This window comes from Acomys minous (genome assembly GCF_964271855.1).
Source record: "Acomys minous genome assembly, chromosome: 10".
NCBI classification, from domain to species: Eukaryota; Metazoa; Chordata; class Mammalia; order Rodentia; family Muridae; genus Acomys; species Acomys minous.
In genome coordinates, this window is record NC_140491.1 from 43,068,794 (window position 1) to 43,091,051 (window position 22,258).

Consider the following 22,258-nt stretch of genomic DNA (forward strand, 5'->3'; position numbering starts at 1 on the left):
TGTGGCTTCCATGCATTTCCATGCTCCTCTCCTAGTTTACTTGCACATAGGCATGCCCAGTGTTAAGTCGGGATGGATCCAGGTGCTGTGAAAATGAAGGGGACTGAAATAGACCTGACAAAACCAGAAAGCTATGAGGGGCCAGCAACCTTCACACAGGAATGAAGCTGTGCCTCACGGGGATGGGGAAGCCAGAGTTTGATAAGAGCAGGGAGTCCTGTCTGGACAAGGGATTGTTGTGGCTTTTCTGAGAACGGGTGGTTGGGTGGATACCTGGGGGACTTCCAGAATGGCGAGTTTAGCGTGGGTTTGGATTTTGCTTTTTTTGTTTTTATCAGGAGGGGCAGATGTTCATGTCAGGAGAAGGAGAAATTCCTTTGTTCCGGAGGCCAAACAGGCCTCCACCCAGTATTTGGGTGGCTTTACGTGGAAGGGAAATCTAGTCTGTTCCTCGAGTGACTAAATATTTGTTGGACTAACTATTGTGTTAACCAGAATATCCCAGCCAGGCCTGTCGAGGCTAAGTGCACTCACTCCAAGATGTGGTTCTTATCTGGAACGTCTCAGTGTTCCTAATTAAAGAACTGGCAACATTTCTCTCCTATTCCATATGGTAATACTTTCTTCAGTGATGGCTGATGTGCTTTCCACAGACACTCAGTGGATGTGTGATTAAAGAAACACTCAGGTCACAGCTGTCAGGATGAGCAAGGAGTCAGCACTCTTACGTGAAAGTATTGGTTTTAGAAAAGATGAGATGGAGGAGCAACGTTCAGAATCAGGGGGTTATGGGAAGCTCCTCGCAATGGACTCTTACACCTGAAGTTCATCTTCATGAAAGCTCAATAAGACGTTTGGGTTTGACTGCCGGCTAAGAGCAGAATGTGTTTTCTGTCAACAAGGAACATAATCTGCATTCCTTGGATGCCCCTTCTAAAACTCTCGCTTTGAATATTCATTGGTCCATACTCCTAGAGAAGGGAAAAGATTGGGCAAGCCATCCACGGGATTATTTGTCTTCAGAGTGTCTAGCACTGACAGGTCATTTCTACCAGGATGTGTCCCATGTAAGTGTTTTGGATGCAATTCAAGTTACCTCCAGTAATGGTGCCATTGATCATCCTGTGGACGTAGCAAAGCTATCTATCTTGGTGGAATGGCTTTATTGTGTATTGTGACAATGGATCTGCCTTTTGCAGAGGACACAGACTGGAAATTTTAGACTACTGTATTAATGATCAAGCCGCTTTTAAAAGATGAATAATGATGATGAGAGAGTGAGCTTATAATCTCTGTGAGGTCTGGCCTACGCAATGCAGCCAGGATATGAGGCTCTTCTCCAGCCCTGGTCTGCCAGCCTGAAGCAGCACAAACTGCTATAGTGTTTTCAGGACAAATTTTAAAGGCTTATTAGAAGGAATTTTGTCAATACCCGCTACTCTTTTATTTCTTGAGGCAGAGTCTCACTGTAGTGCAAAGGTTGCTTTCAAAGTTAAGTATTACTGTTTAAAGAAATGAAAATTTCAGGTAAAGCCCCCTGGGGCACGAGGTGGATACAAAGCAGTCTTGAGTCTTGTACCTTATCACTAATTTACTTCTCATAATAATTCTCATATAATAATAGAAGATTGTTGCCATTTTACAGAAGAATATAACTGGAGATGATAAGCCAGACAGGGCACAGGGAGTAAGGTGAGAGAGACATCACAGTGGTCTAGCTCCAAGCCAAGGGGTGACATACCTCAGCAAGAAATCTGGTCTAACCTGAGAGGTCTGACGGTTGGACAAAACACACCCAGAACATGCTTTTCCATCAGAAATGCTCTTCTGGTTGGTTTTAATGTGAAATCACTATAAATTAGAATCACTTATGTCATACCCTGACTGACATCATTTATGTGGAAGGTATATCTCAAGCTGTGGGCAGCACTTTCTGATAAGCACTATGGATAAAACAGGCACAGCATCAGAGAAGGCATCTTGCTTCTTGCTCACTTGGCCTTCCCTACCACCAAGTTAATTTGCTGCTAAGGTCAGGAACAGTGTTTTCAAGCTTTCAGCTTGGACTAGGGACCAGTGGGTCTCCAGGGACAGATTGGGACTGCTGAGCTACCCAGACCTGTAGACCAAACAACTACCCATTTGTCAGGCCCCATACAGTGAAAGACAAAGTAAGACTGCAACTACTGGTTTCTGAATCATGTACGATTCAACTGTTGTCAATTTTACAGATGACTTAATAAATTATTATACACACATACACACACTTATACTATTGTTTCTGTTTTTCAAAAGACCCTGAACCACTACACCTGCCCACACTAGAAGGCCAGGCCCCAGGCCTCAGACTTCTCTAATGGTTAACCACTGTTTCCAGTAATTTGAGACATAGAGGGTTAAGCTCTGTCCTACAGAACAAGCAAGAAAGCCCAAGATGAGGCCCCAAAACCCCACCAATCCCTGAATTTGTGCCCAGATTAGGCCAACGACTCTCACCAGTCCCTGAGCTAAAAAAAATCCTACCAATCCCCCGAGCTTCCCAAAAGACCAGGTCACAGAATCCCACCAATCCCAGGCTATCCTCAAAATCCCTGCCCCCTGTCTAGATACCTTACACAAAGCCTGCCTCCTGCTCTGTTCTTTGTTGCTTCTCTCCTGAGCAGAGGCAGCCACCATTTTGTGTCTTTCCCAATAGTTGTCTTGTGTGAGGTTTGTTGTGTGGGATTCCTTGGTTCTTGATGGCCAGGATACTTTAGAGCTGTAACAATTACAGTATTCCTCCCACTCTTCCTACTTCTGAGACCCTCTCCACCACTTCTGCTGTTGTCTAAATCTGAAATAGAGTACCATTCCTAAACTTTGGACACTATCTCCAACCCCCCATCCCCCCACCCCTACATCCGCCCCCACGAATCTTAAAGAGCCATCACTGAGTTGTGTTGATTTCTAATGTGTCTCTATCATGCGATATCATGGTCAAAATCAAGTTAGGCCACTGTCTTCCATCTCTGGATACTGCAATAGCCACTATTCTGAGTCCCACAATCAGATTGGATTTACAAAGTTCAAATATAACTGTGCTACTTCCATCCTAAAATACATTCTTCGCATCTCACTCCTAAGAATGTCTACCTCCCTAATGAGGCATCTATATCCTCTGTGAGGTACTTTGTGACCACACTCATGCCCTGAGTGACATCTGTGTAGGAACTCAGGGCAGGGACCTAGGGGCAGAAACTGAATCATAGAGGAATAGTGCACACTGGTTTGCTCAGAGAGGACCACCTGCCCAGAGTAGGCAGCAACATCCCCCCACTCTTTGGGTTGAACCCTTCCACATCAGGCATTAATCAAGAAATGCCCTACAGACTTGCCAGCAGGCAATCTAGGTAAAGTCATTTTCTCAGATGAGTTTCCTCCAGATAACTCTCTAGCATGTGTCAAGTTGACCAAAACCAAACCAGGATGCTATGCCTTTGTAGTCTTTCTATTTGTCATTTTCTTTCCTGAGGTATAAAAAAGAGTCAGGCAATTTCTGCTGGATGAATTTGTGGAGGATCACAAAATCCACCCTTAGTGTATTTAACTATCACGGAACACTAACACGTGTATCCACAGTTACAGATACAAGAAAGGTTATAGCGAAATCAGGTTATTTGAAAGTCCCACTCTGGAGACCTTCTTGCATATTTGGCACGCCACCAGCTGCCTTTGCTGTCAGTGACTGTAAATCACCAGGAACTATTTAAATTATGTCTGAAGTTATTTGTTACGAAGGCAGGGAAGTATAACATAATGTAGAAAAATGCTACCTAGGCTATTTTCAAGTTTAAATGCTCCGTACTGAAGAGAATGAACCGTTCTTTCCTCTAAATTAAGAGAGTGAGAGTTTAAAAGGATTAAAAGAAAACCACAATGAATCTGCACAACCTATTGTTGAACAACATGGTAGTATATCAGATCGTAAAAATGCTACAAGCTTCTGGTTTCATCAGCTCACTCCTGGGAATCTGTTCTAATAATTCAAAAGCCAACCAAGGGTACATATACAGTGAGGCTACTGTGGAACTGTGTTTTTTTCCCCTGTTACTTGCCCCTCTTTTATTATAATTAGGGCAGAACCACAAACACAAGCTGTTTACAAGGCAGACTCCTCTCTAGACCATGAGCTCATTATGGGCAAGATTCCATAACTTGATCCGTTTTTGTGCTTACAGAGAAATAAATGGTAAGGGACTCAGTGTTTTATAAATAATGATCAAAATGAGCATGTGAGTGCACACACACACACACACACACACACACACACACACCACACATATATGTACATACATGAAAACACACATCTCTCCAAAAGGAGAATTAAATGCTGAAGAAAACACTTCTTTCATGCTGTCCTCAGATTCCACACTCACAATATAGCATGACTAAGACTGTGGGCTCTGAGGACAGCCCCGCTTGGGAAGCTGGGCACAGAACGTTTCTTCAGTGAGAACATGGACACATGCCTTTAGAGATTCCAAAATGGTTGCAAAAGGCTAAGATGAGGGAGGGACACCTGGGCTACTCCACCACAAGGTCAAAAGGCAAAGAGTAAAACAGAAGTGGCCATACATGGCAGACTAGTTTTTGTTGGTTCATTTGTTTGTTTGTTTTCTGCTTTGATTTTGTAACCTCAGCAACACAGATTTAAAACCACAGACTACAAGTGTACTTAAACCAAGAAAAAAAGTATTCATGTTAGTAAGCTGGTAGAAACTGCTTGGGGAATAGTCTGTCTTTAAGTTACTTGGTTTTGAAAAAGATTGAGCCTGGGCTATGTACTGAGGCACTGTACAAACAAAGTCTACACAATTATTTGCACAGATAGCTATTTTTTAAAATATTTTTTAAATTACAAAGAAAGGCTGCTATTCTTAAAAGTCTGAGGTGGAAACAAACCAATTTTCCCCGATGTTTAGAAACAAACTCCACATTTTTATCTTTATCTGTCTTGTTATAAGCGAGAGAGTCGAGCGGGATTTGGGAGTGCAAGGCTGTAGTCCCAGCACTCAGGGAGGCAAAAGCAGGCAGATCTCTGTAGTGGAAGTAAACATATTTTTGTTTTGATCCCAAGTGTGGGATGTAAAATTGCCTCGTATGAGGGCACATGACTTTTGTCCACTGGAAATTGCCTTGTGAGAGGGCTGTGACATTTGTCTGCTAAAAAGGGAACTGCCTCGTGAGGAGGCATGGCCTTTGCCAGTTGAAAAACATCCTGTATGGACTATGGATAAATAGCGCCCCGCCCCCCCAAACAAAAAGAGATTGCCTTAGCATAGCTTCATATCTCTTGGCTTTTTGGCTTTGTAATGCTTCACTTCAAGATGCTCCTAGCGAACACTTGAAGGTTTCTGCTGTTGGGGTTGTTATTGTTTTTTTCTGCATTGCTGGCTTGTTGTTTGTTGAACAGGTCTGCTAGAATCCTGGAGACAAAGAGTAGAATCGTCCCAAGGAACTGAGCCTAAACAGGTCTACCTCTCCTGTCCCTCTTAATCTTCTTCACTCCTACCTAGGGTCGGTGGGTAGGAAGGGAGGTATATGCATCGAAGAACCCCAAATAAAGTAGGTTTTTAAAAGATCAAAGCTCACAAGAGGCCAGACTGGTTTACAAAGTGACTCCAGGACAGCCACAGCTACACAGAGGAACCCTGTCTTGAAAAACCAAAATCCAGAAAGAGAGGGTCTCTCTTTTGATGCTATAACATGGAAGCCTGAATCAGACAACAATAAACACAGAAATCATATACAAGTGAAATAAATAGCCACATCGGTGAGGAGAAACTGAGGGAAAGAGGCGTTACTGTGGCAGGCGACTTGTACTTTACTAAGTAAAAACAATAATTGGTGCTTACAGAGCTTTATTAGGATGTATGGGATGCCATTAAAAACATCGCTATACAGCAGAGATGTGCATACATCAGGACATACATAGAGGAAGGAAGTAAGGACTTTGGAGTTGAAGTTGTTTTTTTCTTTAAATTTGGGGAATGCTAAGAAGTTGAATGAAAAATTTAAATATTTAAATTTTATTCATGTATTCATTGTTAGGAAATCTGATGACTAGAGAGGTTTTTTTAGGTCTTTCTACCAAGAAAAGCAGAATTATGTTTCTCTTTGTAGCTAAGGTTTATTATGTTTCTTTTTATTTTGGCTCCAAGACAACAGTAAAATTTTGCCTAATAACTAACTGTATAGAATGAAAGAACACATTTCTGTTTTTTAACCTTTTCCAGCTTAATTTGCCATTCGGATGTCATTTTTTTGCTTTGACCTGATATTTTCAAAATGAAAAATTACATTATGTGCTTCTATAAACTCTCAAATTGCTAGGAAAACATGAGTTGCAAATGCATTTAATTCTCAAAATGATCTCATTCCATGTTTAAGGCCTTAGAAATTTACTGTGTTCTTCTCTTATTAAATCTGACAAGGAAGAAGCATCCAACTAGAGCAGAAAAATGTGAGTGCAGGCCAGCAGTATTTCACACTGTTTAGGATTTAGCCCAGCACTGACAGAAACACCTAGGAGGTGTTTTCTAGGCTCATCTTAAAAATGCAAAGGCTCTGGCTCCAGCCCAGACTCTGTGAATTAGAAACGCTGGAGCAGAGGCCCAGCAGTCAGCCTTCAAGGTGATCTTTTTGTCACCTCAACAGCCAATGGTATGAGTGATCAGGTGGTCTGGGCAAAGAAACCTGTCAGAGATCTGTCAGAGACCAGGGGTCTTGTCCTGACTTGGATTCTTTCTGTCTTCACATAGCCATGTTTGGAGAAGTTGACTCTTAAAGTAGGGGAGTGCAGGCTGTCACAGGGGAGTCAGGGGCTCAAGGGCGGAAAGAGGTGTCTGTCCTACCAATGAGGAGCAATCAAGCAGAGGAGAGGGTGGGCAGAAAGACAGCCACAGTCTGAATGTGGACTCCGGAGTACAGAGAAGGAATGCAATTGATTATTGGCTTCTGCATGTCTGCACTTGCCAGCCTTTACAGTTTCAAGGTCAAGATAAAATAAGCATAGGTAGCTACGGAACAAACTGAAACCTAGCAGGAGTTCAGATGCCCCATTTGTTTCACTGATTATTCTTTGAGCAAATAAACTCTGTGAAAGCTAATGCTTCAGCACAGGTTAAAAAGCCTGTATTCAAAAGGGCCCTAATTTTCACTGGCTTAAACGCAAAGAGTTTTTAATATAGTTATTAAGGACATCAGACCTGCTGTAGAATAGTTGATCTCTGGGGGAAAATGAAAAGCAATGGGACCAAGAGAAGCAAGCCTTGGGCTTCGAGTCAAGGAAACTCTCCTAACTTTATTGTGGTGATTTGAATGAGAAATAGCCCCCGTAGGCTCATGCAGTACACTTGAATACTTGGTCCCCAACTGTTAGTGCTGTTTTGGGGAAGCTAGAGAACAGTTAGGAGACTACGGAGGCTGGCAGGAGAAACTATGCCACTGGGAGCAAGCGTTGAGTGCTCCATAGCCTCACTCCACTCCCAGTTCATGTTTTGGCTTCCTTCTGTTTCTATGCCTGGCCCACCAGTATAGACTCCTCCCCGGAACCATAAGCCCAAATAAAACTCTTCATTCTGTAAGTTGCTTTTGATGATGGTCTTTCCTTATTGCAGCAGCAGGGGATAACTAGTACACTTTTCCATGCCTTCATTTAAACAGATCCCCAGCATTTTCAGCAGCACTGTTCAGGCATACCTCACACGCCATAGAACTTAACACTGTAATTTAATAATTTTGGTAAGTGTATTTCATTGGGTAGCTAGTTAGTTAACCCAATTAAATAATCAACCCAGTTAATTAATTAACTCAGTTAATACACATATCACCTCAATACATTTTCCGTCTCTACCTCTACACTCAGCCAAATTTAGTTTGACAACAGCCTTATGTGTCCAACAACCAATTTCTCCTTTATATAAATTTATTGACCTTTTTAACAATGTTTCAAATAAATCGGGGGGGGGGAATATATATATATATATATATATATATATATATGATCTTTTAAAACTTGCTACTAAGACTCACCATGTGGTAACGTGTAGCTTTCCTCCTTTTCTTTGTATTACTACGTAGTGCACATTTGCTGGATATGGTACATTGTGTGCATCTGTCCTCTGACAGATAGCTCTGCTTGTCTAGTGGTCCTTAAGTGTGAAGCTGGGTGTGGCAGCATAATCCTGTAATACTAGCACCTTAGAGGTGAAGGAAGGAGGGCCTGGGAACAAACTAATCCTGTTATGAATATCTGTAGATACATCTTTGTGAGGACATATGCTTATAGTTTTCTAGGGCAGAATTCTAGGAATGAATCACTGAGCTGCGTGGTTGAGTTCTTCTTTCGTTTTGAAGGACAGCATCAGTTTGCTTCCACGGTGGATGCTGTCGGGTGATCCATCAGCCGTGCTGAGGGTGCTAGCTTCTCCTTGCCCTTTTTCAACACTGGTTGGTCTGCCTTCTCACAGGAACTGTTTTCGTGTGTTTCCTTCCCCTTCTGCTTTTATTTCCCCAAAGACTAATGAGAACATCGAATGCAGTTATTTGCATCTGCCGAGCTTCTGTAAAGCATGGGTTCAAGTCCTTGACTCATTTTTTTTTTTATGTTTTCCTTGAAATTGTGTGAGTTTCTTATTGATTCTAGATATGGGTATTTTATCAAGCATATCATTTCAAACTCTTTTCTCGTAATCTGTGCCTCGTACTTCAATTATTCTTAGTCGTATGTTTTGAATTTTAAATATGTTTACATTTTCACGAGGTTCAATTTTTGGTTTACCTTTATGAATTGTGAATTTTTTTTTAATGTCAAATCTAAGAACTCTGCCCAACCTAAGCTCACAAAATATTCTCCCTCTACTCAAAGGATAAGTAGTTTAAACTCCATTAGGTAAGTCTGTGTTGACTTATGTTAGTATTTGCAGATGGTGTGGTTTAAGGGTCTAAGTTATTTTTCGTTGTTGTTTGTTTTCTGAGACAGGGTTTCTCTGTGTAGCCTTGGCTGTCCTGGAACTCACTCTGTATACCAGGCTGGCCTCGAACTCACAGAGATCCACTTGCCTCTGCCTCCCGACTGCTGGGTACATGGGCCACCATTGACCAGGGACTAAGTTCTTATTCTTTCTTTTTCCTTTTAATCATGTGATTATATAATTGTCCCTCCAGGACAAACTGGAAAGGCTATTTTTACCTCTTATGTGTCTTATATCTTCTTGTTTGTTTCTCAACTATATATTTCATATATTAATTTTAATATTCATGATATTTAAATTTAACACATTTTTATTCTCTATTTTATCTATTATTTATATATTTAATGTACTGTATAAATTCAATATATTAATAGTACATATTAATTGTGAACATGCTAATTCATATCTCCATGGACTTATACGTATGTTAATTAAACACACACAAGCTTATACAATCTTTTTGCCAGGCATCGTGGCTCTTGTTTGAAATGTCTGTGATCCTAGTACTAGGGAGTTTGAAGCAATAAAATGATCACAAAATCGTGACTATTTTATGAAACATAACCACTTTGAGGCCAGTCTGAGAACCACAGTGAGATCCTGTTTCAAAACCAAGAGAAAATGTCTTAACACCAATACATCATTCAGTAATCTCACGATTCTCCAATGTGTTCCAATGTTGAATAGTGACATTTGCCCAACTTTGTTAGTTTTGACAATGGTTTGTCCCTTGTTCATGAATTTTAGGGTCAGTTTCTCAATTTGCACAAATATGAATGCTGATTTTGTATACAAATGTCATTGAATTTATTGTCCAGTTTAGGAAGAATTATCATCTTAACACTGAAAGTTTCTCTAATGTATGAATAAGCTTTTCATTTATTTAAATCTCCTTTTATTTTTTCATTAGCATTTTGTTTGTAGTGCACATATCTTACATATTTGTATTTGTAGGTATTTTACTCTTCTGATACTAGAATAAAATTATTTTATTCAATGTATTTAATTTTCCATGAGGCAAAGACTTTCTGTGTACCCCAAGGTTAATTTCAATCTCAGCCTTCTTGCTTTACTCTTTAATGTGTGGTAATGTTACCATATCATTGAGGGCTCAGTAAGGGAAACTTGTCACCTCCTGGCCAAAATCGTGGAATCTACCTCTGGGTGGAGACATGCCATTGTCTCTTCCCTTAGTTAGGCTGGCCAATCACTAAACAACGATTGTGGCCCCAGGGAAGGTGAGATGCTAAAGAGGAGGATTAAATATCCCTTTAATGGAGCTATTTTCTTCTCCTTTTCACAGTTCCTACTCCCTAGTGCAGTCTCTTATGGGGTCAAACCTGCAGTTTGGTAAATCAGCCAGTTTTTCTGAATTACTCAGAAAAAGCGCAGTGCTCTTCCTTTTAGGTCTTTCTTGAGCATGCTTTCCCTAACAATTGGGCTTCTTTCTCTTCAAATTCTCCTCCATGCTTCGTGGCTGCTTGCCCACACGGCTGGCTTTCTTGATGGCTTAAGTGGTGTGGATTTTCCCCTCTTCTCCTACAGGCAGCTGCTCAGACTTACAGCTTGCCTGCCCTCGGGTCTTTCAAAATCTAATACAACTTCCCTAAAGCTTTCATTTGAGTTTTTAAATTCACTTATTAATAAAATCAAGAGCCTCCTATTTATTAGCCCCAATATGTTTGTATATGTTCCTGGACATTTTTCACACTCAGATTCATGGACTCCCTCACCCCCCACCCCCACCCCCCCACTCCTCTCCATCCCTCCCTTCCTCCCCCTCTATCCTCACACTGTACTGGTTCTGCACTGGGAGGCAAAGGCAGGTGGGCTAACCTAGTCTACACAGTGAGTTCTACTACAACCAGAGCTTCACAGAAAGCCAGCAGGCAAGCATGTAAGCAAACAAACATAAAAACGAAACCCCTACCCCCTTAAACCCTGAAGCCTCATCTTTCCCACATGCAAGGCTGACTTCTTGAACGCTGCCTGAGGGGGAAGGCAGCCTGTGTACAGGGATGAAAAAGCTTGCTTTAATTAATTGAGATATGACGATTTGGGTCAGTGGTCTTTCTCTACACATCTTTTGGATTAACATTAATCAGAATGCTTGTGGGTTTTTTTGTTTTTTTCTTTTTTTTGAGGTATTTGTTCGTCTCTTCCAAGTTTTCTAACAAGTTCCAAAGCTTTCCCTAATAATGGCTTGTGGTTATTGCTCATCTTGGAGGATTGTTGGTGGGATCCTTATGCCATCCTTCAAGTCTACTGAAGGCTGTGCTAGGTTTATTGTTTCAAATAGCATAGAGGATTAACAAACTGGCAGTAATGACTCTCTCCTGTGCTTTTGTATCTTCTACTTAACTGAGTTTCGCTTACATTTTATTGGATCCCGTCTTCTGCATGCTTTTGTATGATCTGTGGTTTTGGCGTTAGTTTTTTACAGGCAGAAGTTTATAGCTTCCGTTACTGACTTGAGAGACGAAGTACTCCTGTAGCTTATAGGGGCTCCATCAATTATAATAGATGATTTTTCACTTTGTATCAGATGCAGCTAAGTCCTAAAACTCTGTGATTTTTTTTTCTTTTGCCCCACAGGTGATTAAAATTATAACAGTTTCATTACTTAATATTTTCAGATTCCTTATATTATCTGCTGCTGTTAGCTGTAACTTGATTCTGTTGAATTTTGTCGTGTTTTAAAAATATCTTTTGTGTGGTTATGCCTGTCAAGTTTATTAGGAGTTGTTCTGTTGCTTAGCCATTGGTCTTCCCTACAGAACACACCTGACTGCAGTTGGCAAAATAAGTACCTCCAGCTGGGTGGTGTATTCACACCTCTAGCAGTTGGTGAAAGTCACCTGGATAATTTTCTGTCTAGATTGTCTATTAAATATTGTGTACTGAAATTTTTAAATGTGACTTATTTTTCTATTTGTCCTTTGAATTCTTTAAGCTTATCTCGTGTATTTTGGGCTTTACTGATAAGAGCACATATACATTTTGTTTTCTCTGTTTGCTGTGTTTTGTCTCTGTTTCTCCTTTAAATATATAAAATGTTTTACATTTTTGTCTTTCATGCTTGTTTTCTTAGCTAATTGTCTTAGAAACTACAAGATGTATATTTACAACTTGGTCTTCATGTCAATACTAAATCATTTTACACTTTCAATGCAAAATTCAATATGAAGCCCCATAGCTTCTGTTCTCAATGCCTATGTTAAGTGTATTGAGTTCAGCAAGTTGTATAGACTGTGGGTCTGGTTCATTTTGGTGTGTAAAGTTTTTTGCTGACTTGCAAGCTTTTTTAAAATAATAGATATTCATAATACCAAAAAAGATAAATGAAAATACTAATACATTTACCTACTTCTGAGATTGAGGAATATGTTTGTTTTCCCCCTTCTTACATATGAACTGAAGATGTGCACTGTAATGGAACCATAGTGAGAGGAAATAGTGAAAGAAGCCTGGCATGTAAACTGCCCTGAGAAGAAGAGCTGGTGAGTTAGACATAACCTGAATATCCAGAGGCTTGACAATCTCTGAAGTCAGTTTTTGTCCTAGCTCTCTGCTCTGCTTTAATGCATTAGAATCATACATACTTGTCAGATAAACATATTGCATACATTTTCTCATGGTACATGGTGGCTACATTTAACACGTTAATAGCATTACTTGATAACAAATGTTCTTTTAATAAACTTCATCTTATCAGCCATCCAAATGGCTGGTGCTCTTGGTTTCGCATTAAGTTAATTTCACCTGTTGAGAATTGCAAAGATGTTCTCCTATGCTTCCCCCCAAAATTGTTTCCACTTCCAGATTTAAAATTGAAATCTCTTGGGAATTCAGGATTTTTTCTCTCCTATTTTCATATGGCATATGGGGGGGAAATAGTCAAGAAATTCCTTTTTTAACTCATCTGCTAATCAATTAGCCAAGCGTCATTTATTGGATCAATCTTCCCTTTGCCCGATGTGCCTCAGGACTGGCTGAGCCACATGGCTTAGGATCTTTCCATCTTTCCATCCTGTTCTGTTTGTCACCGTGAACCTTTGGGGCACATAACAGTGTGCTAACGGCTGTGATTTTCAATAAGTTTGCTTATCTCACTCTCCACAGTCTCAATTATTCTTTTATGTTTTTTGGCTTGCATGTTCCTGTTTGATTCTTAGGGGGAAAATCCAATGATTTTCAAAAAAGAATATATATAATTTTTTATTGGAATTCTACTGATCAGTAGATTCATTTGAAGCAGTTCAATATCTTTATTGAGTCTGCCTGTCTCTAATTATGGTGACTCCTCCTATCAAATCCTCTTGTGTTTCTTTTGATAAACTTTATTGTCCTAGGTATGGAGACATGGTACAATTTAGGAGGATATACTTCTATTCATTTGGTAATTACGATGTTATTTGAGACTGTGGTTTTGAATTCATTTCTATGTCTTTACTATGAGTACATGGGGAAAATATCTTGTTGATGGCATTGGAGATTGAGCCCAGGGCCTCAGACATTGTAAGCAAGCCTTCTACCACTGACCTATATCTATAAGCCCTGTTTTTTTTTCTTTTGAGGCAGTCTTGCTAAATTCCTCTGGTTGTCCCTGAATTTATAATCAATTGTCTCTGCCCATTGAGTGGCTAGGATTACAGGCTTAGATCAACCATACCCAGCACACAAATGGTTTTTAAACACTGACCTGGCTAAACTCTCCTGTTACAGCCAACTCATTCTGATATTTTGAAAAGTTTAGAAGTTTTAGAGATACATCTACAGATTGCAACAGCATGTTCTTATGACATGGGCACCGTTGCTTTGGTAAAACTGTAGAATGATGCAACGGTGAGGATTTTCCTTGGGAGAAGCTCTGGCTAGAAGTTCACCCACATCAATTTTATTTCAGTCACTCTCTCTCAATCTTCCCCATAGTTAGGTGCTAGTTCTTATACGCAAGCAAACAAACAAAACTCTGCTGTTATTTTCTGTCAGTGCTTCTCATATATTCTACAAAAGTACACCTAAGGACTTGAAGCTCTACTGTTTACCCTAAAATTTCATGTTTACATGCTCATCCAAAGAATGCAATCACTTTCATCAAATGGCAGTGAGACTTCAGGAAAGGCATCTGCTTTATGCCCCATGCCTTAGTGCTTCTGGCACCCAATATGCTCTCCTTTTAATACTACTTAATTCCGTCTTGACGAAGCACAATTAATCCCAGCACTGGGCACCCTTCTAACTAGCTCTTCCTCTTTGTAGCTGTACAGTGAGACCACAGCACACATTCAGAGCAGCAATCTGATCACTCGTGGAAGCCACAAGCCTACATGATGCTAACAAACATGTCTGTGACCATGGCACATAAACGACAGAGTACGGTGAATTTCTGAAGTACATTCACCATCAGAGAAAGCCTGAGCTCCTTTATGGGGGCTGCGGGTAAACTGTGCCATATGAATTCCTTTTATTAAAAAAAAAAAAGAATATTGAAAGATGAACCTACACATGTCAACAAAGTGAATAGATTCACCATACTTGATTTGTCATCATTTATTTATACCCAAGACATTCGTGGTTCCGCACTTTTGCTGTTTTGATGCAAGGTGCTGGAAGTCAACAACTGAACTGCAATCTCCCTTCTACCAAGAGCAGAGCTATTTAATGCTGTGGGTCAAGTTACCCCAGCGTGAGGATAATGGGCTGTTCTGCAGAGATCATGGTTAAACCCCATGGCTTCATCCCAATCGTAGTCTACCCAAGCATTTAATTTAATATATAGCACTTACTTTTGATATCCTATAATCAACTACATACAAGAAACAATCCTCTCTTATAAAAACCATCATTTTTGTTTGTGGAAGGCAGGTCTGGACCACTGTAAATTATCCATTAACTTTGGTCAGTTATCACAGAGCATCCATCTCTAACAGAGAGAGATTTCATTTTCAAGCATTTTTTAGTCAGATTTGACACCCTGTCAAGGTCAGGATGTCTTAAAAACAGAGGCCTTAAGGTCAAGAACTCTCTGGTGAATAAGGGAAAATCTCATCATAGATAAGTTAGACATATTTCAGTGTATTTGTAGTTGTAGTCCTCAGAAGGAAAAGTTATTGCTATTTGTTATAATTGGCTCACATCTCTTAATACAAAGCTTTTCATAAATAATCTAGTTTATAAAAATATCATCGTACTGCTAAAGGTTTTTTAATAGGCCAAAAACCTTGCCTTGGCTTGATCTCTACTGCCTCTAAATGGATACAGGTAAACAATGGATAGATACTCAGTTTTACTATTAGGGCAGTCAAGCGCACACTTCACAACCCATCATTTCAACAATAAATCACAACAAATCTCTTAATTTATTTGTTTTATAGCTCTTATTTTAGTATACATTTTGCTCACTGAAACAATAAAATTATATATAAACCGATTAAAAAATTTGAGTGTGAACAGAAATAAATTACACTGAATATTTATAATTTATAAGTTTTACTTTTATTTTTAGTTGTATCTGTATATACTCATGAGTACAAGTGCCTCTGAGAAGTCAGAGGTTTTGGATTACCGGGAGCTGGAGTTACAGGTGGCCCAAAAAATGCTCCCAGGAATCAAAGTTGGTCTACTTTGGAAGACCAGCACAAGATTTTACTGTTGAGGTGTCTCTCAAGCCAAAACATTTGCAAATTTTAGCATATCAACACCTGGCAACAAATCCATTCACATTTCTTTTAAAGGTCTTTGGATGACTCTATCCCTTAACTGGGATAAATCCTATGAGCAAAACAAACCATAAGGAAACCTGTCCCTATTCAGAAAGTAGCTACTGTTGTCCAAATGACTGTAGTATACTGATGCTACCGAGCCAAGCATTTGCAGAGGTGTATTGTGAGAGGGACAATACAAGGAGTGAAGAACATGAGTCAGCAGAACATCAACAGCAGGCAAATGTAGAGAGAGTGGGTAACTGCTCAATGGACACCCATTTCAACTCTCCACTGTCTGGATGTCTTTCTTCCCCCAGTGGAAAACACACAGGTATTGAAATTCTGGCTTCCCATCTATTGAAGCCATGCTAACTAGGATCCCAGGGCTAGGTAATGCCAACACGTTACCAATTGTAACTAAGAAGAGAAGTGCTAAGCATCTCAGATACTTTTTGTTTTGTTGCTGTTTGTTTGTTTGTTTTTCAAGACAGGGTTTCTCTGTGTAGTCTTGACTGTCCTGAACTCACTTTGTAGACCAGGCTGGCCTCGAACTCACGGTAATCCACCTGCTTCTGCCTCCCGAGTGCTGGGATTAAAGGCCTGCGCCACTACACCCAGTTGGATACTTTGTTTATCAAGTATCTTCGGCAGGAAGGCTCGAGGACAAGAGTGTTTAAGCTACTCACTATCATTTAGGTGGACAATCAGTTCTCCAACACACTATCTCAGTGTTTTAACATTCTTCTGGAGGACCTAGGTTCAATTCCCAGCACCCACCTGTCAGCTCACATCCATCTGTGGCTCTAGTTCTAGGGTATCTGACACTTTCTTCTGGCCTCTCAGGGCATCAGACGTGCAAGTGCTGCACAAACATATGCATATGCAAGCACAATGCCCATACGCACACAGAAACAAACAATCCACCTGACCCTCAATAGCTTCTCCATTCTCATCAAACAGATTCATACCTCATGGTATCTTTGTAAATGCATCGCCAGCCTCACACGAAACACTCTGTGACACTTTTCCCTGAATACTGTCTACTTGCAAACCAGAGGACTGAACATGCCATCCTCCACAATTACTCATTTCTAATACCCTGACCTTGCTTTTTCAAGGATTTCTGTCTTCAACAGAAACTTCCCTTCCTCTTCTATTTATATATATTTCAAGGGTTTCACAATTTGTTGTAGGGAAATTTAGATATGTGCCTGTACCTGGTCTGAGTTTTAATGGCATGTCCAAACACTCAAAAGTGGAGCACAACTGATACTCCTATGTAATCATGATTGCAAACCTCATGTGCAGCCTATAAAGCCTGTAGCATAGAGCCACTAAGCCTTGGTCTACAAACTCACACATTTATAGACCACACAAATTAGCCCTACAGTACTTCCATGTGTACCCCATGTGCATATAATAAAAATAACTCAACATAAACTAGAAAGCCTGATCCCTGCCATCTGGGATGATACTGAGACACTGGACCACTGAACAAATCTCCTGTTCCATTCAAAGTTGCTTTCTATGTCTTCAGCAGTGATTTAATTTAGTTATAATCCCATGGTCCCCTCTGTTCCAAAATGCACCAGAAAACACCCTCCTGGAAAGTCACATCCATATGGCCCTACTTGCTTCAGGGACAAGAGTAATAGTTCTTATTAAGATTGGCAACCACTCTTCACTGACAAAGATTTCTTACTGCTTCTTTTCATAAAGTGGGTCTCGGTTTTTGATGTACCAAGAATGCTCCCTGGGAAAAAAGAGGTACCTCTTCCTGTCTAATTTGTTTTTGAAAAATATTCAATTATGCTTCTAGTTTAATTCGCTTAGTAATGAAAAGTAAAGGAGTACAACAAACACGTTTGATTTATCTCTGGAAAGAGAAACAGATTTGCAAGAACAAACAAGGTTAAATTAAAATAAGTCATTCTCCTCCATGGCGGGATTGAATTCTGTCCTCTCCCAAACCTTTTAACATCTACAAAGCACAAGGAGAAAATGAGAGAGGCAGAATGCCTCGATATGCAGCAAGTCTACCCCCCAGCGTCTGTGTGGCAAGGCATGGGCATGTCTGTGGAAGCCCATTCATGCCTACATATTCCACTGACATGCTCGAGAATAGCCTAGGGGCTGGGGATCCCACTGTCCAGATGGGCGTGTTCCACCTACCGTTTTTGCAGATGGGGCAGCACTGATCAGGCTCGTACACTGGGTCCACACACTCCGTCTGGGGACACGCCGATACTGAACACAGCACTTCACCATTGGCTTCACAACGACACCGCTCACATGGAGACACCTGAGACACAAGCCCATGGTCAGGGTCACACCTCCCTTATGCGGTCCTTACCCTATAAAGTCATATCTTTTATTTTCAGGTGTTTTAGGAATGTCATCTTTTTAAAAGTGCCTGGACCCAGTATTTTTCCAGCTGTGGGTACAAGCTCCTGATGTTCCCAGGTTACCTTAGGTGTAAATAAAGGCAGTCACTGGGGCTGGTGGCTCTGCTCAGCCTCTCAGCTCTAGGAAGGGCAGCTCTCAGCTGAGTGGACTTCTTTATAAGCGTTTATTTGGAGAAATGTTTCCGTTGTTTCTAAAATCAAATTACTACTGATTTGTTGCTCACCACCCAAGCCTTACTTTTCCATAGCTGTCAACTCCTTATACACTTAGCATAGCATTTATTGCTCCCAATATTTCTCAGAACAGGGCACAAGGAAAAGGGAAAGCACAAGACACTACATGGTCCTTTGAGGCGGGACTGCAGCCAGAACCTGCATGACTGTGATGCCTCAGAGTCACAGCAAGTGCCCTCCTGAAATGCTTGGCCCTGTTACTGGTAAAGAACCCAAAACTCAGAGGCATTCACCAACTTGCCTTCACCAGATCTCCAAAGAGGTCAAGCCAAGGTACCACAGAGGGCTCTTAACTGTAGGTCTATGGTGGCTGTCCCTTCTCCAAGGCCTCTGTGTCATTAGTGGTACCATGTTTTTCTGGGAACCAAGACCTTGAGAGGTATCAGGATCTCTCTCTCTCTTTGTCCCTCTGTCTCCTTATCTCTCTCTCTCTCTCTCTTTCTCTCTCTCTCTCTCTCTCTCTCTCTCTGCATACATATATAAAGAGAGATTTAAAAATTTTAAAATAGCCCAGAATAAAATGCCTGCCTAGTTTGCAAGTTAAACCAAGCTTACAACAATATAAAGGGACAGTTTTAAGACATAATTTTGGTATGATATAGTTTGGGGGAATTTTGCAGTTGTGAGTTTTTGTTGTTGTTGCTTTCCTCTAAGTGCTTTCCTTGGTCATAGTATTGCCTCTCTGTTTCTGGAGCAGATGCAGACAGTAAGCAACATGAGGAAAATATTCTAGTTTTAAAAGCAAAGACCTTGAGTTGCAGGAAAAACAGTCAAGTGCATAACAGATTCCTCTGACTGGAAGGATTTCAGGCAGAAGCCAAGATGCCCAGATGGTATGGATTAGAGAAGCAGAGCCATGCTGCCCCAGGGGAGCAGGCGGTTACCCCGCTAAGGGCAGTGGACTTAGCAAGGGGCAGGAAGGTCATCTATCTGCATGTGTCCTTAGGAAGCTGTTCAACAGCTAGACTCCCACCCTTCACCTTGGCCATGCTTTAGGCAGAGAGGACGAAGCTTCATGTGGGGTGGACTTAAAGGAGACAAAGTGGTCTGCATGCCATGTTGCTAGGCAACACGTACACTTGAAAACCAGCCTGTTCCAAGTACTTAGGCAGGTAGCCTTTGGTGGGTCCAACCTGGCCTGGAAATGAAGCTAAAGCCCCGCCCCATACCAGGGCTGCAGAGTCCAGCTCACGTGTAGGTACATTTGAAGATTTGCTATTTTCCTAAAGTCCTACAACTTTATCCAAAGTTTGATTGTGGGTTTTACTCTCATTAAATATTTAGAAGTGTGACACAGCTATTTGGGGGATTTGTTCATTTCTCAAAAATCAGAATTAACACTCCGTTAGCATTACCATGAGTATGGCTCTATCTAGCCTTCCCTCTGCCGCCCGTATCTGCTATCATCAGGCCCGCAGCAGGGCTGTCTTCACTCCAATCCCAGGCTCAGGCCACCCCATCTCCTACAAGGAGAGGCTGCTGAGAGGAAGTGTCAACTCTCTGTTGACTCTCTCAGGTGCCCCGTGCTCTGCTGCTACCATCGAGGCACGAGTTCTCCAGCAGGTCACAGGCCCATAGTTCTTACATATTAGTCTTTCACGTGTGATGATAATGGGGGTTCCCACCTTTCTGGGGACCCATATCCACTTCAGAACTTCCTGTTCGGTGCTCATATTCCTGTGCCCTGCATGACAAGGCAGTCTGACACAGTCTCCAAAATCAGACAACTTCCTGATAACCTAGATTCCATACACCTCTGGGACCATCTGTCTTTTGTCACTTCTCACGTTGATTCCTGGTCATGCATTAGTCTACGGCCAGTTACTGATTGTGAAGCTCGGTGACACTTATCATCCGAGTGTCTTGATTTTAACTTCTCTACTCTACACTTGTGCAGACCTGTGGCCCTTCTCAGTGCCATACTGAATCGATTTCCGTTGACAATAGATCCAACTGAGATGTGTCCATCAAAGCACAGATAGAGCTGGGGTCTTTCCTCCAGTCCGCCATCCCTCAATTTCATCCCTCAGCCTGCTACTTATCCCTTTTACAGCACATGAATAAAGCAAAGAAACCAAAACAAAGAAAGAACAAAAAACCCAGTGTCCACAGGACCTCGGGAGCTAAGCAAGGAGATAGTGGCCTGGCTCAGCTTCAGCATAGCACATTCAAAAATGACTTCACGTGAAGCTGATAGGGACCCAGAGGGACTCAGGCTAGGTCGTCTCATACCTCTGGCTCTGACACAGATCAGCCATTTACCCTCTAAAGCAGACTCTGTTTAGCAGCTGAGGCACCAGCAATATACCAGGAGTGATCCAAGCATGCATCACTTAGAACAGTGTAGCTTTTCCTAACTGGGAGTAAGGATGAAGATAGTGTCTGGTTATCCAATGATTCCAGTTCAATTTCAGAAGTGTGAACATTAAAAAAAAATTTAATTTATTCACTTTACATTCTGATTGTAGACCCCTTCCTTGTCTCCTCTTACTTCCATCCTCCCTCCCTCAGTCCTTAGAAAGGGGGAGCCCTCCTCCTCTATCATCTGACCCCAGCCTATCAAGTCTCATCTGGGCTGCCTGCATCCTCTTCCTCTGTGGCCTGGCAAGGCTGCCCCCGCCAGGGGGCAGGGATCAATGAACAGACACCAGAGTCCATGTAAGAGGTAGTTCCTAATCCCCATATTATGGGACCCACATATTATGTGTTGCCTATTGACTACATCTGAGCAGAGGGTCTAGGTCCTCACCATGCATGGTCCTTGGTTGGTGTATCAGTCTCTGTACTACCACCCTGCCCTGTAAATCTTGAAGTTTGCAGGCAAATGGATGGAACTAGAAACAATCACCTTGAGTGAGGTAACCCAGACCCAGAAAGACACAATGGTATACATTTACTTAGCCACCTACTACAGGATAACCACACTACAATCCACAGACCTACACAAGCTAAATAACAAGGAGGACCCTGGGGTTGATGCTTATTGCTCATTTAGAAGGACAAATAGAATAGACATCCACCAGAAGAAGGAGCCTATCATAGAGGTCCTCTGAAAGGCTCCACCCAGTGGGTAATTGAAGCAGATGCTGAGACTCCCAGCCAAAGTTTAGGGTGGGGTGCAGGGAATCTTATGGAGGAGCCAGGGGATAGAAGGACCTGGAGGGAACAGGAGCTCCACAAGGAGACCAATGGAGCCAAATGTGAACTTCTGCCGCTCTTTGGGAGGGCGCAGATAAAAAGTTATTTGGAGTCGGGGGTTGATGAACAAAGTACCGTAGCTGTATCTCACCTCTGCCTGAAGATCTCTAAGCTCACATTGCTGGTCTTTGTCACTTGTCCACATGGCTCACTTAGTTACTGCACGGACTATGCTTGCAAGCAGCCTCTCTTTAAAGGAAATCTAAAACATAAACCTTAGACCTGGAGCAGAACAGTAAAGAAAATATTTGCTTAGGGTTTCCACCCCACCCCCCAAGTAAAACGACTCTGACTACAGCATGGACAATAAAGTGTAAATAGATACAGAGATTCAGTGGTAATAAATATAGATCAGTCATAATTTGGGGGCCCTCACACTATTGAATAGTTATGTGTATGCCTGTATCACATGAACAAAAGTGGCACAAGCTATGCAATAAGTACTCAGTCCGTATCTTTTGATTCAGTAGTCTCAATTATAAAAGAAAGACCACGAAAATGAACACTGTACCTTAAACTTGGATTAGGTGTCCCCATGTGACATAATCACTTCCTGCATGACCCCACCTCTCTTTTTTAATTTTTAAATTTTATTTTATTAATTTGTTCTTATTACATCTCAATGGTTATCCCATCCCTTGTATCCTCTCATTCCTCCCTCCCTCCCATTTCCCCTACTCCCCTCCCCTATGACTGTGAC

The 22,258-nt window shown here is 41.4% G+C and overlaps 1 protein-coding gene across 1 annotated transcript in view; it reads right to left on the minus strand.

Moving 5' to 3' along the window:
* Positions 1-22,258, minus strand: part of VWC2 (von Willebrand factor C domain containing 2) — a 142,883-nt gene that overhangs the window by 97,276 nt on the left and 23,349 nt on the right. The window contains exon 3 of the mRNA XM_084797309.1: positions 17,894-18,023. Coding sequence (XP_084653435.1) covers positions 17,894-18,023 — 130 coding nt within the window. The remainder of the gene's footprint in view (positions 1-17,893; positions 18,024-22,258) is intronic.